The 19,652-nt window shown below is 44.5% G+C and overlaps 2 protein-coding genes across 4 annotated transcripts; both read right to left on the bottom strand.

Moving 5' to 3' along the window:
• Positions 1-6,589: 6,589 nt before the first annotated feature.
• On the bottom strand, positions 6,590-11,404 carry mapk12a (mitogen-activated protein kinase 12a). Of its 2 annotated transcripts, none has more exons than XM_034535497.1 (12): positions 10,939-11,404; positions 10,159-10,288; positions 9,898-9,956; positions 9,608-9,719; positions 9,481-9,510; positions 9,228-9,275; positions 8,884-8,998; positions 8,231-8,302; positions 7,971-8,050; positions 7,740-7,818; positions 7,483-7,656; positions 6,590-7,399 (listed from the first exon to the last, which is right to left on the bottom strand). In XM_034535497.1, exons 1-12 carry the CDS (start codon positions 11,064-11,066, stop codon positions 7,332-7,334), a joined length of 1,095 nt encoding a protein of 364 aa, XP_034391388.1. In that variant the 5' UTR covers positions 11,067-11,404; the 3' UTR covers positions 6,590-7,331. The 2 variants fall into 2 exon arrangements, with proteins under 2 accessions (XP_034391388.1, XP_034391389.1); XM_034535498.1 differs by having other exon boundaries at positions 10,968-11,229.
• Positions 11,405-12,282: 878 nt separating this feature from the next.
• selenoo1 (selenoprotein O1) lies at positions 12,283-18,870 on the bottom strand. Of its 2 annotated transcripts, none has more exons than XM_034535353.1 (9): positions 18,051-18,866; positions 17,597-17,800; positions 17,308-17,485; positions 16,821-16,951; positions 16,335-16,612; positions 15,996-16,164; positions 14,871-15,056; positions 13,383-13,539; positions 12,283-13,070 (listed from the first exon to the last, which is right to left on the bottom strand). In XM_034535353.1, exons 1-9 carry the CDS (start codon positions 18,602-18,604, stop codon positions 12,843-12,845), a joined length of 2,085 nt encoding a protein of 694 aa, XP_034391244.1. In that variant the 5' UTR covers positions 18,605-18,866; the 3' UTR covers positions 12,283-12,842. The 2 variants fall into 2 exon arrangements, with proteins under 2 accessions (XP_034391244.1, XP_034391246.1); XM_034535355.1 differs by having other exon boundaries at positions 12,852-13,070; positions 18,051-18,870.
• Between the last annotated feature and the right edge of the window lie 782 nt (positions 18,871-19,652).

Here is a 19,652-nt window from a genome sequence, read left to right as displayed (position 1 = left end):
TACGTTTAGAATAATAAGGCGGTAGATTTACATCAGGTTATATAAAGGTTTAGCAGTCAACCCTTCACATTGAGCGGGGAGAGTTAGCGGCCACCACAGTCTAATGTATTTGAACCACATCATCGCTGGTCTGTTACAGAGTGGCTACAGGGGGGCTGGGGTCGCCCCACAGCATTCCTGATAAACATCCTGTCAGTTTATAACCCTGCACATCTGCCACACACACCTTCCTCTCTCATCTGTCTGCTTTCACCCCTCGAGGAGGGAGACCTCCTTGTGAAACACGGCCCAAAAAACTGTAGCTCACGTCAGTAGACAGACGAACCCTGGAGAATTAATCTTTGACAATAAGTTTGAGAGTATATATATATATATATATTATTTAGCAATCATGCCTGTCTTACCATCATTTCCTCTGTATTCACTCCTTTTGGGTCATGTCAGTGAAGTTTGCTTACCATACAATTACATGCTGAATGTTGAACCATAATAATATCCTCTAAACTTCTTATACAACTTCTACTGTGAGTATTTATAGAGCACCTAGAGAACCGCATTCTGTCATGAGCGAGCAGCCAAACACGAGTGCTGTCGGAACAAAGAGAGAAAGAATTAAAAATCATAGTTGTCTTTTCATTAAGTTGCGGTGACTAGGTTACTATGTCTGGTTTGGTATCTCACCCGGCTGCCCACGTGGACAGACATGAGGTAGATCCCAGTCCCAGGACAGGATCCCAGTCCCTGTGCTCTCACCCCAGCACTCACTGGCATCTCTTAGAAAACAGCTATAAAACTGAATATCTCCCCAACACCGATGCTGACATTCCTCACCACCACCAACAACCCCCCCCCCCCCCCTGAAAATAAGGCCCTAGCCTGTTCTCTGCCATACCACTGATGCGTGAGTTTCCTAAATTCAGCAAGGATTGGTTTTAGTAAGGAAAAAAAAAACGTGCCCGTTTCTGTTTCGCTGCGCTCTCCCAGTAAGGCTTTACAACTGAAAGCAATCACCAGCCCTAAACACATCAAGCTGGGGAGACTCAGAAGATTGGGAAGGCTTATATAATCGACTTTACGGTCTTTCATTCACCATTGTGCGATAATGGCTGTTTATTTTTCAGCCTGCGTTTCACCTCATTCATATAAGAGACGGGAGGAAAACAATTTATCATTTCATTAGTGGGGGCAACACAATAGAAGCCGTCTGGCATTTACTCAGCTTGTAGATAAGTAATTGAAAATCTGGATAACGTTAGGCGTTCAGTGTACTGTAACCCTCACTTATATAAGGTTACGAGGTGGGAACTTTAATGCAAACGCCTGTTTGCTCTCTTTGGATGGCATTTCAGGTTCCCTCTAACCTTGACCCAACCGCAGAGGCAGCTCTCCTCAATACAAAAAGGGAAACATAGGCTTTATATGAAATACTGTGACCTCTCACCTCAGAGTCAGGTCCTACCCATGAGATACCCATTCAGCTGGAGGCCTTGTCCTGGTTTATCGCACGCAGTGAGGGATAACATTCGGGAAGCTGTGACCCCCGATGAAGTCACCACTAAGGTCGTGTGTACACTTGACCGTAAAAAAAAATCCATCAGGATTGATCATCTGAGGGTGAGTCTGCTCAGATCTTTATTCAAGTCATCTGCAGCTTATGTTGGACTCACCTAGAATCACAAGGACACACATATGTACATCAGCTGAGCTTCTGATTCCCCTTATGATAAGATAAGATCAACTTTGAAGAAAAAGAAGAAACCGATCAAATAGACTGGCAGCAGAAAAGTGGATTATACAACATGTCCAAGAAATTCCTGTGGGTGTTTCGATACTGTTTTTGAAAGATCAGGTCACCATTGGAATCCATTTTAACAGGATGAATTCAAGCTGCTGTTCTCCGTGTGAGTGGAATATTTACCAGCCAAGGGGGTGAGCGTTTGATACTCAAAAGACACATTTCAGGTGGAGCATTCACAGCCATATATAGTGATCTTCTGCTTTCGCTGTCTCTTTTGATTTATTCACTAAAAGAATAAATCAAAAGAGATGAGCAACATTGGGATTTGTGGAATTGTTTTGCCCCAGAGGAAAATCTGCAGACAAGACTCAGAAGTGAGGAAAGGTTCTTCCACGTCATCTACATGTTTTAGTTTAAATTATATATTATTTCCGTTATTTCCTAAAAAAACAAGCTAGCATTAAACATTATTCAGAGATGTAGTATTATTTGGATATTGCTTTGCATTAGGGATGGAACAAATATAGAATTATGAATGTATTGGCTAGTTTGGTTCGGTAGTACATTCCTTAATTTTCCTTTCCTTCATTGTTTGATGATACTTTACTACTGAAAGCACAATAACCAATGTTATCATAGTTTATGGCTTTCTCTCCCTCTCTCTTTTTTTAAATTTATTTTATTTTACCTCCTCCCCTCCACTTCTGAAACCAAACTCATCCCCTTATGTGTAGTTTTCTCTACATTCATATTTAACACATTTCAATGTAGATATTGTAATGTGTCTTTCCCTCCTTTCAGGAAGAATTAGATTTAGGCACTTCTTATAAATAAGAAACTTAATTAAAACAGATTAACAATTGTCTCATTATGTTGTATTTTATCATCCTTATAAGTTCAGTGGATTTGTTATTGTGTGGCAAAACAGTATGGTGTACTGACTATTTTTGACATATCTCAAAGTCATGTATGTTTATATGTAACATTTGCAATTTGAAGGCTGCAAGACAGTGATGATGAGCTGAAACGATCAAGTACATTTTGAACTCCCACGCATGTACAAAGGTTTCAGCTCAGCAGCAGAAGCTTCCCAGCAACATGGAAAACATCTGAAAACAGTTTGTGCTTTTAATCGCAAGACAACCATTTTGAACTATAACTAAATAAGTGTTGCTGTATATGTGACTTCAACTTAAAATCAGCTTACATTAATTCGTCTTGGTTCAGCAGCTTGCTCCCATCGCTCCTCTGGGTCTGTAGTGGCCTCTCTAAACGCGACACACCATAAACCCCATGCGTCAACACATCACAGATGGACACAAAATTGTCCTGGGAGAGGGATCACAATTTGTGGCATGCACTCTTTGCACTGTCTATTCAACAGAAGTCTTAAAAGAGGTGGGGCGGATGGCTAATGGATGAGCTAATGTAAACTAACCTGCCCGTTCTGACTGAGATAGGCTCTCCCCTTGGGCCCTCTGCATGTCTCTCTCCCCTTCCTTTGCTTTCTTCCACCCATTCTTTCATGCTGGTCCTCATCGTCTTGCTCTTCCCTTTGTTCCAATCCTCTCCTCCTCTTCCCCTGTATATCATTACTTCCTAAAAACTCCAAATGCATTTCCTCTTCATACCCACCCAAGCTCTAGTGCCCCCTCGGAGCTCAGAGCATTGGAGACTCACCAGCTCCATGTGAGTCTGTGGAATTTCCTCCATATAGTTTTGCCGGCAGGTCCCTTTCTCGTGCTGCAGCATCCCACAGACACGTGTGCTTCTGTATACATTTCACAAAGAACACGTGTAGGGACAGAAGAAGGTTTGAGGGGCGAAAGCTGAGACAGAAAACCCTCAGCTATACAGAATGCCACGTGAATGACTTTGGTTGGGAACACTTGACCTCCACACACATGCACCCTCCTGCCAAGCCCCGCATTCACACAGATACACAGACACAATAATACTGAAGCATGAGAGCCATAAACAGAAGCATTCATTCACTAAAGCAAACAAATAGAAAACATATAAACATGCCTAATTTAGAAATGATGAAGCAGCGTTTCCTCTCTTTTAAATGTGGAACATGTATTTTGAACTGGACCTGTTAAACAGCTGCCAGCTCAAAAATACGACTTAAGCCTGCACGCTCGGTGCACAATTAAACAGCCGCTTCTTGCTTGTGTTTAAAAATGCTTCGGCTCTCACCCAGAGTATCTGTCTTTTTAACAACGTACATGTGGCCATGTATGAGGAAACGCAGACCTCTGTTCACTTGCAGCCGAGCAGATCCAAACGGACATCTGGAACCAAGCAAACAGTCACATGGTGAACATCATGTACAGAAATACCCTGCTATGTAATAAACATAAATCTGTGTAAAGCCCGCAAACAGTCATAGACAAGGACATTCAGTGCGTTGACAGACGTTTACTTCTCCTCCTGGAAAAGCTCCAATCAATTTGTCTTCACAGAGCCATCAAAACTGTTTATTTGATCTCCGGCATGGACATGACAGCCCAAATTATTTGAGAAATAAACACTCCCTGATGCTCTGTCAGTGTGGCGCATTTCAATTCCAACTGATGAGCTACGATGGAAATAAAGTGACAGTGTTGGCTCTTATTTATCGAATCATTAGCCATCGTAGTTCCTACTCAGACAAATGAGACCAACTGAAAAATGTCCAAGTTCATGCCTGATAAAAAAAATACAAACGTTATATCTTTCATACACAGGAACTGAGATCAACTATGAATCTCAGCAAACACAGCCTGGATCCTCTCACCCTGGTGGGATTCACAGTGATGTGCCTCCCCCAGACACATCAAATACACACAGTTACAACTGACATTCCACTCTAAGAAAGAGCGGTGACCCCGGTCAGATCAGTGTTTGGCCATTGCTGCCATTCCACGTGTACTCCCTCCTGAGTCGGTGTCAGTCCAAAGTGTATGGATGTGTGTCCAACTGTGCATACCAGGCGTATCTGTGCAAACGGCTGCACACATGTGAACCCTACGTGCGTGTGTGTCTTAGAAAATATGCGGCCTGAATCCAACATGCTCTGAAAATAAACCGCAGGGTCAACAAACAAGACGGAGAGGGGGAGGCCGTCCGCCTGTCTGTCGCTGTGTGTTGCGGAGGAGGGAGTTGTGGGGGTAAAGAAATATGCTTTCCCCTCTGTTTCCCTGTCTGCTGCGGGAACAGAACTCTCTGACTTTTCAGTGAACTATCCACTATGTGTGTGTGAGTGTGTGTGTGTGTGTGTGTGTGTGTGTGTGTGTGTGTGTGTGTGTGTGTGTGTGTGTGTGTGTGTGTGTGTGTGTCAAGAGGAGGACACAACATGCGCCCAGGGTCCGGAGGAAGCTTCTCCTCGGGGAGAATCAACCATGGGAGTCAAGGACCTGGAGGTCACTCAAGACGAGCTTGTTAAATTCAACACCGACCAATGGAAAGTGTGTGGAGGAATGTACAGAATCTAAAAGCAAATAGGCCTTCTGCAAAGAATGTGTAAACGCTTGATACGCAAAGCCATCAATTATATTAAAAACAAAACTACGGCTGTCAGTGTTAACTGCGATACAGTAAATCACCGCCACAACTAATGTGACAGGTTTAATCTTCTAATAAGAGACTAACAAGACGGGGCTTTGCCTTAGGTTCTTTGAGCTCAATGCTAACGTCAACATGCTAACATGCGCACAACGATGCTGTTGCTTTCGATGCAATGTTGACCATGTTCATCGTACAGCTGAGGCTGATGGGAATGTCATTAGTGTTGGAGGTATTTAGCAAAAAACAACAAAGTATTGGACAAATTAAAAAGTTGACCTGATGATGGTGTCAAAGAAATATGGGGCAACACATTGTGCAACAACCATGAATGTGTGCACCAAATTCTGTGCCATTCCAGACAACTAGATCTGGAAATATTTCACGGGATAATCAAAGACTTTTATCTGCTCGTGGCACAAGATGAAAAGTCAGAAGATCACCGAGGTCATTACAGAGTCATCTTCTGGTGCCTCTCAGTATCTGTAGCAAATATCACGGAAACCCATCCGATATTTGTCAAGATATTTCTGTCTGGACCACAAGCGGTGGACCCATCACCACCACCATCTCAAGAGCTGCAGATGCAGCCTGGTCTCATGACTTGCTTATGTGCTGCCACCTAGTGTTAGTTAGTATGAGCAACACAAAGTGCCCCCCATCTGCTTAAACAGATGGATTCATATGAAACATTAAATAGTCATTTAGAGGGGAATTATGCCAATTTTACACATACAGGTCAGTTTATTAGTCATGGTATGTCATTTATGGTTTTACCAGGCAGCACGAATCAAGCAACATTTGCTACTGGTTGCATTATGGGTAATGTAGAATACAGCCCTTTTGGAGCTTGCTGATGACTCCTATCATTAAGTTAAAATCAAGATATCCTGCCTCTGCTGCATCTCGTGTAAAGTTGATTGAGCCAACATAAGACAAAATCTAAGGTTTAACACGTACCTATGGGCAGAGGGCTGCACGGTGGTGTAGTGTGTACTGTGTAGAGCACTGTCACCTCACAGCAAGAGGGGCCAGGGTTCGATCCCCAGCCCCGGTTCCGTCTGTGTGGAGTTTCCCTGCAGGTTCTCCAGCTTCCTCCCACAGTCCAAAAACATGCAGCTTTGGATTAATTAGAGACTCTAAAGTGCCCGTATGTGTGAATGGTTGTCTGTCACTATATGTGCAATAAACTGTCGACCTGTCTGGAACCCTGCCTTTGCTCAATGTGCCCCCCCCCACCAAGCCTAGATAGAATATGCAGTTTGGATAATGGAATGAAGAAAAGTTTTTACAACAACACATGCATAATTTTCTTGGTTGGAAAATCTTTTAATGATAAAGCTGCACGAGTGATTCACAAATCAACGTTGACAATGTGTTTTGTGTTTCAAAAAGCAACATCCTCCGATTTGTCGGTTTTTGGTGTGAAATTACAAAGTGAATGTTGCAATGTGCACAACCTGCTGGGATGGATTTCGTACGAACAGCAGCTGGGCAGTGTTTTTGTTTTGTCGTTCTCTTAAGGCCTCTGGGAGAAATAACGAGGTCAGAGCATGTAGACTACACACAGACACACACACACACACACACACACACATCCCAATAATGCCATTTAAATGTAGTTACTTAAGGGGAAGCTACTTCACAAAACATTGCAAAAAAAATAAGCAGCTAGTCTAAATTTAAAAAAAAACATCATACAAGATATATGTACCACTGAAGTGAATTTAACTTAGTACCTCAAGTAATACACCCCATATATCTTTGATAAGCAAGTTACTCATGAAATAATATTATTATCTGACCTGAACTATCATCCTCAGCAATGTAGGAGACGATGGAAAGGTCTGATGCTAATGTCAGGAAGAAAGCTACTGGCACTGAATGACAAATCCAAATCTTATCAAGTGAATTGTGAACTGGATCCACAGGCATTCAGAGAGCTTTGTGATCAAAGCGTTCTCGCAGTTGACATCAAGATAAAAAAAAAAAAAAGACATGATACTTTGTTCTGGTCCCGCGCTGCACCACCAACACTGTGTGTGTCTTACAGTGCAGTTTCCTTGGAATCCGGCACAACGGGTTTAAAAGTCAAGATCTCCGTGAAGGTGTGCCCTAAAGAAAGAAGCACAGCGCTGATCATTAAAACATGTTGGGTTCCTTTCACCTTCACAGCTCCTCCTCCCCTTCATCCTTACGTTTCCACAGGTCCAAGGGCTGGTCGGTGTTGTCTGACGAGTGGTCATACGGCTGTGCTGCCGTCTCCTCCTCCAGTTCTCTGAACTCAGAGAAGTAAGGCATTGTGAGAGCCTCTGCAGCGGTTACCCTGCTCTCCGGATCAAGCAATAACATGCGCTCCAGCACGGACACGGCTGACGAGAGAAACGGAAAGTCAAATCTCAGTTTGACCGTCAAACGGAGAATGCATCAATTGGCGAGGCTGGGCACATCTTACCTTGTGGATTAGTTGTAGGAAACACATTCTGAAGGTCTTTCTTCTCCACTTTTGGAAGGCTTTTGATGTAGCCTTTGGCCTAAGAAAAGAAATGAGGCCATTTAATGCAGCGCAAACCCAATTGAGCTTCCAATTCCTAAAATTCAGTAGATTTGGGAGAGTGATCTGTTGCTACAACAAAATCAGGGAGTGTATATTGTACATATACGTTTCTGCACGTTCTGAACTCACGTCGTCAGATTCTAGTTTTGATGCAAATTCCTGGGTCGGTGTTCCTGTGAGTTTCATGATCTCAGTCAGCTGATTTAGGTCTGAAGAACGGGTGTCAAGGGTCAAATGCGCCTAGTCTCATTTACAGGTTCAAACTTTCAGATAATTGTGACGTTTTGCTTGATCCTGCAACAACAAAAAAAACTACACTCCTATGACTTTCAGCGTTATGAATTTCTGTTACATGTCAGAGGGAACGGGTCAGTGAGGTAAAAGGATACGGTCACTGCCTTTAAAAAGGGGTTTTCCTTGCAGCATCTCCGCCATGATGCAGCCCACAGACCAAATATCCACTGAGAAAGAAGCAGAAAACAACACTTCAGATGTGTTGTTACAATCTTAAGCCACATAGAGATGATCCCTAGCTAAAGATGCCTGAATCCCCTAAAAATAGTACCTCCAATAAAAGGGTTGAGAGATCACCACCTAGTGGGTAATACGAGATATTACCATCTGACTAAAAGTAACAACGATTTTTTATAACACCAAAAAAAAGACTGCCACTTTCAAACAGAGACATGTTGTGTAGTTATTCTGAGTTTTTTTCAAACACATTTACAATCATACAGAGACATCTATCTTTGAGTAATGTCTCGACTGACTGTTGCCTCGGTGGACTAGAATGCACCGCAACAACAAGATGTGCAAGACATCCTTAAATAAAGAAACAAAGCAACTAAACTGCCTCTTCACTAGAGGATGTAAAGGTCATTCTGGGAAATGTAGTAAATCACTAGCTGAAGCAGAAGGCCTCAGCTGAGGGCAAGTGAGAACACTAAGACAACTAATGCAGTGCTAATGGGGAGCACTGAACATGACCACACATCGATGAAAGATGTCAGGGAGTTCCTTCCTTTAATTAGCTCTTCATTACCAGTCTGCGTGTAGTGCATCCAGCTCAGGATGACCTCCGGGGCTCTGTACCAGCGGGTCACCACATACCCCGTCATCTCGATGTCTGCTTGCCGCGCCAAACCAAAGTCCAAGATCTGACAGATGAAACACAGTTGAGTTAGACACGACAGCATCTACATCTTACTCATCATGATGAAGCAAGTCTGGTTAAAAGACATTTGGGATGTGACATTCTGGGCAATGCTTTAACGATGTTTATAGTTGTAGGTTGTCCCTTTTTAAACCACAAATCCATCAAATTAAATATCTTTAAATGAAGGCACATGATTGGTGTTTGGGTTACCAGGATGTGTACCACTGTACCTTGAGCTCACAGTCTTGGTTGATGGCAAGATTTCCTGGTTTGAGGTCCTGCAAATATCCATGTGAAAAAAACAACTGTGAGCCTAGTATGTACCAAAGTAGCAAGAGGAAACTAAAATACAGTAGTGTAATAAAAGGGGGAGGGCATAAGTTCGTAAACAGGAAGCACCAGCTCCATTTAAAATGAGATAACAATGTTTGCACGTAATCTTTATCTCACACATACATGGTGGAAATATAACAAATAACTTACCCTGTGAATTATTCCAGCAGAATGGATATACTGTAATAAAAGAATACAACAGGGATTTAATTAGCATAGCACATGAACTCAAGTAGTAAAGTAATAAATTGTCCACGATCAAAGTAGAGTGCTCCACCTTTAGCCCTTTGAGCATCTGATAAACCAAATACTGAATTTTCTCTTCAGACAGCCTCTGCAGCTTCATCAGCTTCCCCAGATCTGTCCCCATGAACGGCATCACCAGGTAACTGGAAAAAGAAGGAACCGTTACGAGTGGGAAACTTCCAACAGGATGCGACTTTGAAACCATTAAGAGAAAAAAAATTATATATATATATATATATATATATATATATATATATATATATATATATATATATATCAATACTGCCCTGTTGCAGTGGCAGAAGCATAAAGAGCACTTACAAGTCATGGAATCTGTCCAGAGAGAGGTCAGCGGTGAAAACATCAAATAGGCCAATCACCTGCACCAGACAGAAATATACCACGTTACACTTTTGTGTAGCCATTCTTAACAATTAAATGCAGCATGCTCGAGTTACATTTTAAGCTGCTTTGGTTGTCCAAAACTCCATCAGAACGGCACACGTGCACTTATGTAATCAGAAATAGCTGCGCACCCCTGAGGGCCTGGGCCACACAACTACCGATTATGCTGACTCTCACGTTTTCATGTTTCATGTGTTTGAGAAGCCTCAGCTCCCTGTAGGCCCGCTTAGCGAAGAGCTCCGACTGGAAAGGTCTGTACAGCTTCTTGATTGCCACTTTGGTTCCAGTTCTGGAGTCCACAGCTGAGCTGAGGGCGAGAATACATCAGAAGATCAGCTTCGATCAGGAATGTTCACAATAAGCCCCACACCGGTGTTCACCCCCCACGCAGCCCCTCCCCTCTACTCGGTACGTCCCGGTCCGTCCCCGCCTGGACTCCAGCAGTGACGGCTGTAGCAGGCGGCTCCATCTCCACTTCGTATCCGAGCACAATTTCTCAGAGTTGTTCATGTGTTATGAAGTCGCGTTGAGTCGATCCGGGCACTTTAGTACCCGCCCACCGAGTTAATAACAAAGGGTTCCGCATGCTGCGAGACGCACACGGTTGCTTGACAAAGCTGCTCCTCATTGTTCGTCTTCGGTAAACTTGGGTGAGCGCACCCATTTATCACGGAGCCACCCATGCGCGCGACATAACGCGATGTCATGGATGACTGTGTGGACGCGATGGCTGCGAGTGTCTCCATCATATAAGGAAGTGAAGCAGCATGCGTTCAGCGTAGCGCGCACACACACACACACACACACACACACACACACACACACACTTTTTCTTTTGTTTGGCTGCGGCACCATCTGTCCCGTCGCGTTCTTTGTCCCCGCGCTCCCCATAACACCCGCTGTACCAGTAGTACCAGTAGAACATATCTTCTCCCAGTTTGGCAGAAACCCACTTACCACACCGTCCCGTAAGCCCCCGTCCCCACCTGCTTCAGCTCCCGGTACCGCTCCGGTACTTCCCATGAGGTTTTGTTGACGTCCTGGCGGTAATAACCGGGTCGGACTCGCTTGGACATCCTATTCATTAAAAATCCAATCAAACGTGTAGGAGAAGCTCTCTCTTTGGTTGTTGCGTCTCTTTCGTCGCTACACACCCATTGTTCCAGATCCCACCTATGCGCTCACCCTCGATCATTGCGCAGCTCTGCGCGTCAGCCGCTCAGGGCGCACCCTGAGGTCACAAAAAAAAGCCACTCCCGAGTCCCGCGGGAGGCCTACAATTAAAAGGTGAAAAGGAGACTGGAATGTGAGAAATACGAAACTAAACTGACGGCGTGACTACATGCATAGGTCGCTGTGCGCAGTTTGGAAAGCAACTTTATTAAAGAGTTGGCAATAAGCGCTTGCCTTTAAATGGCAACGTGTACTGCGTGTTCCTCTGTGCTTTGAGAAGTAGGGGAAGCAAATATGTGAGACTTGCTGGGACATGAGCCTGGGCTGCATACACACCTGCGTGGTTAGGGAGACCAGGCTGTTTCGGGAGTCAAGGACACCGGAGTGTCCCAAAGAAGCTGACAGTGTCAGATTGTATCAGCGCGGCCTACATGGCATTTACACAAAGAGCTTAAAGTCATGTATGTTATCAGAGTGGAGTGATGTTAGGCAACAAAGAAATGTGGAGGTGGAGTTTAGTTCATGAGTGGAGAAGGCAGCTCTGGTAGGTATGCACGTGGCACAAAGAGGACATGACGTCTATCAACCGCTCAGTTTATTAGGTAGAGATCAACCATATGGTCCATATTTATTAAGGAAAAATAAAACGTTGAAACAATATTGTTTAATGTCAATTCCGCCACTTTTTGTGCAAATGTCCAGTTTTAACAGCCTGGTTTTGACAACTAATCCAAAGGTCGAGGCACCACAGACAAAACAAATCTTTCCCTAAGAGGTTTACACATTCACAAACCGACTAAAACAGCCAAATATAAACACACAGTTCCCCCTTTGCTCGACTCCAGGTCCACTGTAGAGTAGTATCGCTGCTTATTGTACATGTTAGGTAACAAAAGTGGTCAATTATGGTTGCGGCTCTATGCCTATAAAGAGGTGCTACTACAGATGCAAAAGGCCATGTCTTATATTATAGGAGAAAAAAAACAGTGTTGTGCGTTCATCTACTGCAGCTTAAGTGCAATCAATCTCCTTCATCCAAATACATGCCCAAAATCATCATCATCATAATTTCTCTCACTCACTCACACTCACACACACACACACACACACACACACACACACACACACACACACACACACACACACACACACATTATTTGGTATATGTTGAGGCGGCACCTCACAGTTTGTCAGAGTCAGACAGGTCACTGGAGGACTTGTTGTCTGAATCGTCATTAATAGCTAGTTAAACACCAAGCAGACAGGGAATGAGCTGATGTCTTTGGATGTAATTTTCTTCCTTTTGTTGTGTGCCAGTTCTTCTAACGCATCTTGGGTTCAAGGAATTCCAAAAGAAATCCACCTTAAATAAACCAGCAACTATCAATTTCCTCATCAAATCACTTTTGATATAATTTTAAGCAGGACTGTCAGGCAATGGAGGAAATTAACCACATTTCACATATGCTGAAAATCATATTTGTATCTATATGCATTTGTGCCACTAACATCAACCCACTGCCTGTCTGCTTTGGTTTAGCTAGGTAGCCTATGGGGCATCATGCTAACTTCCCCGACGCTGCCTGCCGTAGTAATGGAGAGTTGTACATTAAATGGAAGGGACATAACAAATGCACAAGACCAATAAACTCTCATCATTTTAGGCAGGAAAGCGAACAAGGAAGTGATTACGAAGATCATGTGACACAGATTTCATGGGCCCAAGCTGGGGGCCTGCTGTCATAGGGAACTGGATTTCTGGCTGTGGGTGCAGAGGCCGCCTCTTGCTGTTGTTGTTCCTCTCCTTCATCCCTCTCTCCCTGCTTGGTGGCCTCACCTCCGCCCGCCCATGCAGACGGCTCCAGACCCGGCTGCGAAGAAAAAGGCTTCTCCAGAACCTTGAGGACTCGCTGGACCTGCAGCACAGAGAGGAAGTGAGACGTGAAAGCACTGCAACAGGGCAGTATTGATATATATATATATATATATTTTGTTTCAATGCAAAATGGCTACATGCTGGTGGATCTATATGTCAAAAAATTAAGAGAACAAAAAGTGGAATCGAGTGGAACTTGAGTGCACAGGAAAATTGCTCTCAATGCAAAAGATAAGTGCAGTAGAAACTTATTCAGGTAACATTGTAATTACTTATCAAACTCAAAGGCACACAAGTCCAAATTAGGATAAGGGTAACGTGACATTCAGTTGTACAAAAGTATAAGCCTGACCTCAGAGAAGTCTCCGTTCTCAGCAGCCTCAATTGCATTCTGGGCAATGTAGTTCCTGAGCACCACGCGGGGGTTGGTGCTGTCCATCGCCCTCACCCTCTCCTCCTGCACAGCCTGCACATCACTCTGGCCTTGTAGCTCCCGAGCCAGGCGCTTCCTGTGGCAGGGATAACACAGAACGCTCAGCCTGGGAGTGGAGCAATGGCACACTCGACACCCCATTTCCTCTTCTTTCTCTCTGTCCGCCCCCTTTAAAATCACACTTCCACCCATGACCACCCACCCACTAAACTCTTATCCGGGCCATGCAGTCCCTCCACCCTCTTGTTATATGTGCCATAGGGTTGTCACAATACCAAAAGTATAACTTCGATACGATACCTGCCATAAATATCACGATACCAGAATTCGATACCACAAATACGATACTGGTATATTTATCTATAATAGTAATAAATAATACATCTGTATGGTTCCATTTTTACCAGCTTGTTCCTGCCCAGCTTTATCCAACACTTAACAAATGGCATTAATATTAGTATTAGCCTACAGCAAGATATTAATGAAAACTACATGTGCCATCATAGCATTGATTATACACGGCTATGTAGGCTTTTTGTCCGTATCTGACCAGATGACTACATAGTTCCTTCCATAAGTATGAGCAATTGTAGAGTTCATATTTTATCTTTAATTCATGGAAGAATTATTTTTCCTGAACTAAAAATAAAAATAATTAGCTCAAGATCCACCCTCAGGCTCCACCAGCATGTAGCCATTTTGCATCAATCGTGTTTCATTTAGTACACAAGTGCATTGTGACCTCATGATCACATAGGCTGGTCGTTGAACTAGGCTAAGGCTACGGTGTTAGGCTGTATGTGGGTGAGTTTAAGGTGTGCAGCATGTTTATAATCAAATGTGATTACCTGTTTATTCTTTGAAAAGTTCGGGGAGTCTGTCTGAAAGGTGCTTTGCCATGTTTGACGTGTTGCTCCCTGGTCTGAGTGGCTTTGAAACACGTTTAGCAGACGGGTCTCTGTGTGTCAGTGGGCTTTCCTTCACTGTCTGTGTGTCAGTGGGCTTTCCTTCACTGTCTGTGTGTCAGTGGGCTTTCCTTCACTGTCTGTGTGTCAGTGTCAGCAAAAGCTCCTGCACTTGACGCCATGTTGCTTTCCCAGCGATCATCGCTGTGAGTGAGCGCTGGGCAGCCCCGCCCCCTTGCAGTCAACACATGCAGGCAGCATGACAGGGAGCGGAGCAGTGAGTGCGCTCTGATCGCGTGCTATTTTAATGAAGTATCGATACTAAAAATATGCAAAACCGTATAGTTTTGAGAAATATATATATATATATATATATATATATATATATATATATATATGTACACACACACACACACACTTTACATCTATATCTTGCCTCCCTCCTTTCATCTGCCCATGAATCCTCCCTCCCCCCCATGGAATCCCCCCCTCTAAATCTCACCTATAGCGTGTGATCCAGCGACTCCACTCCTCTGCCTGTTTGGCTTTCAGCTCTTCCTGGCTGGTCTCAATCAGGTCTTTCAGTTTGCTGAGTTTGTCTAACTGCCTCGCAATTGTCGTCCTGTCTGAGATCATCTGGAACAGTGCCGGGTTGCTCTGAGCCATAGAGTGCAGCATCGCCAGCTCGCTGTCATCAGCAGACAGAAAACACAACGGTTATACGATTTATTGGTGTGTTGGAGGAAGAAGAGGAACAGCGCTGCCAGTGCAGGCAATCCAGGTTTTAACTGTTGTTCGAGACAATACGGAAAATCTGAGGTAACAAGAGGAACAAAACAATTCATGATTAGGTTCCGGTGTACAGACTATGTTTACATGGACAGGAATACAAGTTTAGGCAGGAAATCAGATAACAGGTTTAAATGTGTTGCCATTAAAGCTGCCCTGAACTCACCAAAGCCTCAAGTAATGTTGTTTAAGGACATCTTGCACTGATGTACTGTTTATACATTGATTTTTACTCACGTAGTATACGCAAGACCAATAACATAAAGCCCCACTAGTGGCACCCGGAGGCTACAACGTGCATCACACCAAACAAAACAAAAGTGTTGGACAGTCTGAACATATTTTTCTAATGATTTTGCTGTTCCTATATTGTGCTCAATTAAAATCATGGTAACATTACCGTACTTATTTCGTTCATCATATAAAAGTTGACTACACGGTGGTCAAATAGTATGATTGTGGCAACTATGAATATCTACAGTAAAGGGTTTAGTTTACAAGACACACTATTTTAAAATCATGGAACAAACATAGTGTGGGTCAAAAAATATTTGTGATTCATCAGTGGCACTGGACAGAGGTCAAGTTACTGGAAAGCATGTATTTTCATCCTAAATTGCATGGCAATCTCTAGCAGGGAAAAAACCTTAAAGAGACTTGGCTATTGTAAGACACGTCCAGCTAAATCAGGTCTTGCTGCTTTTACCATTGTATTCCTAATCCCTCAAACCCCAAATAAAACTAAACCGAGTTTCATTCATATTTCCTTTCTGTGATGGTAACAAATAGACAAAACACAGTGCATTTATAAAACATGCAGCATGCATGGCTAGCTCACCGTGGATCCATAGTGAGTTTGTTTGCAGCCTTGAGCTCCTCTAAGGAGGAGCACTGCTCCAGCAGGAGGTCTGTGGCTTTCTTGACAGGCTCCTCGTCTCCTTCACTTTCCCCCTCAGTGGGACAGGAAATCTGACTCAAGCTACGGAAGGTGTTGGTGAAGTCAGCTCCTGCAGTAGACACAGGAAAGGTTACAACAATGATGCGATGGGTTAAGATGTCTCAGTGATGACTAAGTAAATTATATATTCACTACAAATGATATTCTCAAACTCTTCGCCTCTCACTAGATGAGATGCTCTCTCATCAGCAACAGAACATGCTTTATAATCCATCCCACCGGTGTTGTGCATGGACTGCAGCAGCTCCGTAATCAGGATCTCATCCTCTGGCTCGTCCTTCTTCAATAAGCCCAGCTTCTTCCTCATGTTCTCCAGGTAGAAGCCGTTATACAGATCCAGGTACTCGTCCATCACGGCCTCAGCCCGGTCCGGCGGCAGCTCTGGAGCAAGAGCCTCCGCGAGCTTCACCAGGTTCCACCTGCAGATAGCTGGCTGGGCCTGGTAGGAGTATCGGCCGGAGTTGTCGGAGGCGTTGCAAATGAAATCCGGATCAAAGCTGAGAGGGATAAGGAAAGGTGCATCTCCATAATCTGATGAGTGATGGGGACTTTGTACCCACAACATGTTTTATGATGACGGTTTCACTGTCATTTAAACCTACTACTACTGTATGATGATGAATATTAAATAGCCATAAAGGAACAACATAATGACTGTTGGATCAATCAGGAGCAACTGGCCAAAACACTCTGCAAATGTCTGACCTGTCCATAAAGCCATATGGACCGTAGTCCAGCGTGAGTCCCAGGATGCTCATGTTGTCTGTGTTCAGGACTCCATGGCAGAAACCCACACACTGCCACTGAGCCACGAGTCGGGCCGTGCGGAGCATCACCTACAAACAGGGACACGACAGTCATTTCCAGAAAGATCTGAATCGAAACCCATGGGGAGTATGAATGATGCAAATCCTACTAATTGGATGAGGAAAATGTCTAAAGTCTCTATCTAGTTTTAAATTGCCTGGTTAATGTGTTAATCTTAAATTGAGCCGATGTCACAGTGACTCAGCACATGCAGTCGGCTTAAGAGGGTTAGAGGATCCAAATTGATCTTGGCTCCAAACTGTAACGTCTGACCGTGAATCTGTTACCTGCCGATTCGAGTACATGTTAGAAAAACAGTCATTAGTTACTCAAGAGCCATTTCACTGGCTGAAATTTGTATGTAGTGTGAATCATGTGCCCTGACCTCTCTGAAGAAAGCCACGTTCCTCTCCACCCTATCTGGGTGATTCTGCTGGATGTCAGGGTAAAACATCTCAATGACATAATCCATCATCTGACCTCGGATCTCATCCCGTCCATAGCTGGGACCCTGACGGCCTGTGTGCTCGTCGGCCCGCTTGAAGATCTCAAAGGATCCAAACCTGCTCAGAGAGCGCACAACTGAGACAAACAACTGTGTGTGTGTGTTTATATATGTGTGTGCATCTTGAGGATCTCACACATCCACGATAGACGGGACAATCGGCACTCACCTGAGGAAGGTGGGAGCAATACGGACGACCACGGAGCATCTCTCATGGCGAGGATTCCCACTGTAGTAGACATCTCGTACGACCCTGCTGTCAGAGGTCACTACGGAGCCGGCTCTGGTGGTGGGGACACCCAGGAAGTGCATCACCTCGCTGCACAGGAACTCTCTAATGCTGGAGCGCAGGACCTTACGGCCATCCGCTTGTCTACGGAGGGATAGAATAAAAGATACATCACAAAGAAAGGTGTCCAACTAGAATTCAGTTGCACATATCAACCGTGGCCAAGCTCAACAGTCCCTTTAAAACTCTTCAACCACATCTGCTCCTTTGAATTACAGTATTTGTAAGGATTATAGTCTTTTCTCCACGGTTTCACATCTCTGGTGCCTTTCACAAAATGAACATAAGAAAAAATATCTCTAGCTAACACTGGACCAACAACAACCCCTTGTACCTGGAATAAGGGGTCAATCCAGCTCCTTTCACCTGAATCTCCCACCGACCGCTCGGGTTTTCCCGCAGCAGTTCGGGAGCTTGTCCGGGGGGCACCTTCACCTCCCCCAAGTAGTAGGCCGCCCCGTCGCCCAGCTGCCCGGCGAACTGTCCGAACTGGTGGCCGCAGTAGCAGTGAGCAGCGGGCTCGGACCCAGGCAGGAGTCTGGATCCGCTGAGATACTCTGGCCCCAGCGGATCGCTCGCGACCTCCTCCCCGCTGAGCCCCAGCAGCGCCAGGGCTTCGTGCGACACGGACACGAACCGGGGCTTGGTCAGCGGCTGGAGCTTCACCCGGGAGAAACACGCTCCTTTCACCTGGCGCACCCCGAGCTCCTCGGACGAGTCCACGGGGAGTTTCTTTAGGGCGACGTTGTCGAAGTCGAGCCGCTCCAACGGGGAACGACTGGTCGCCAGACCCATGTCGGCCATCCCGACCGTACCGAGGAGTCTGAAGGCGGACACACCGGGGACGAAGATGCGTGACGGTCCCAGTCGAGGTCCTAAATAAGCCATCCAAACGAGGCCATCTGCTCGCTGGCGTCTGTCTATATTCACTGGCGCAGTTACGAGGTGAAAACAAGTCACGCTTTCGTAATCATGATAACTGGAGCGGATGTTTGCGAGATTGTGTGTTACATCTTTAGTTGTCCAGAAACACGCAGTGAAGACGGAACCATTTGAGCCGTCATAAAAAAATATATGTCAAACTTAAGTTAACATGGTTGTAGAGCTGCCAACTTTTCAAAAAACCTTGGAGTGAGATTTTGTCAGGGGTGACCAAAATGTTGCCGCGCACGCAGCCACACACGTTGATGGCTCAAATATCAGGAAATTGGAATTAATTTGGCGTTGTGCCGATGTTGTGCGCTGCATTCTGGGGGTTTGTGGGGCCCATAGTCGTTGATAGGCGCGGCCTACTGGAAATGGACGACATTGGTTACATTCTGTGAAGCAAACACATGGTGGTCCGCCTCCAGGACATGTTGGTTTAAGTAGATGTTATTTCATGCATTCTAGTGGATTTTTGGGTGGTATGCTAAATATGTGCAATACCTGAACTTAACATTCAACCAGAAAACCTTGTGCCTCAATGACTGTCTATGTACCACAATATAGCCCAATTAATAGACCTGTGTTTAAGATTTGACCAAGGTAGGTTGATTGACATTTTGACTACAATGGTATTCAACTAATTCTTAACTGAAACCTAACCTATATTGTTAATAATTGTATTCTTAAGAGCAAAAAAGCAAAAAATGACACAAGATTTGTTAGGGAGAAATATTTTTCATTACGAAACAAAAAAGTGAAACAAATAAAGTGCAGTAGCCTTTTTAACCAAAACAATGGTTCAACACATAAATAAATTAACAAAAAATGAGGTATCAGAGATCAGAATTTTTTACGATTTGTGGGCAAGGTTGTACTGGCCTGTGGCCTTCTTGGAGGACTTGATGACCGCTGAGGGGGGCGCCCATCTGAAGCAGGGCTCCAGGTCGGCCATCTTTATGGCCATGATGGAGGACAGGGTGCCATCCAATGCCAGGCTATTTCTGGTCTT

This window comes from Cyclopterus lumpus, chromosome 6 (genome assembly GCF_009769545.1).
Source record: "Cyclopterus lumpus isolate fCycLum1 chromosome 6, fCycLum1.pri, whole genome shotgun sequence".
In the NCBI taxonomy this organism is placed as follows: domain Eukaryota; kingdom Metazoa; phylum Chordata; class Actinopteri; order Perciformes; family Cyclopteridae; genus Cyclopterus; species Cyclopterus lumpus.
This window is presented reverse-complemented; position numbering and strand designations above follow the sequence as displayed.

What these genes read in the sequence shown, in the direction of transcription:
- selenoo1 (XM_034535355.1), bottom strand. Translation starts at nt 18,604, where the DNA reads ATGGCTTATTTAGGACCTCGACTGGGACCGTCACGCATCTTCGTCCCC. An exon ending in GCAGTCCATGCACAACACCG is followed by an intron (nt 16,165 to 16,334) that starts GTGGGATGGATT and finishes TGTCTACTGCAG; the next exon opens with GAGCTGACTTCACCAACACC. An exon ending in AAACTCACTATGGATCCACG is followed by an intron (nt 15,057 to 15,995) that starts GTGAGCTAGCCA and finishes TGCTGATGACAG; the next exon opens with CGAGCTGGCGATGCTGCACT.
- mapk12a (XM_034535497.1), bottom strand. Translation starts at nt 11,066, where the DNA reads ATGAATAGGATGTCCAAGCGAGTCCGACCCGGTTATTACCGCCAGGAC. An exon ending in CTGCTGGAATAATTCACAGG is followed by an intron (nt 9,276 to 9,480) that starts GTAAGTTATTTG and finishes GGATATTTGCAG; the next exon opens with GACCTCAAACCAGGAAATCT. An exon ending in CAAAACTAGAATCTGACGAC is followed by an intron (nt 7,819 to 7,970) that starts GTGAGTTCAGAA and finishes TTCTTTTCTTAG; the next exon opens with GCCAAAGGCTACATCAAAAG.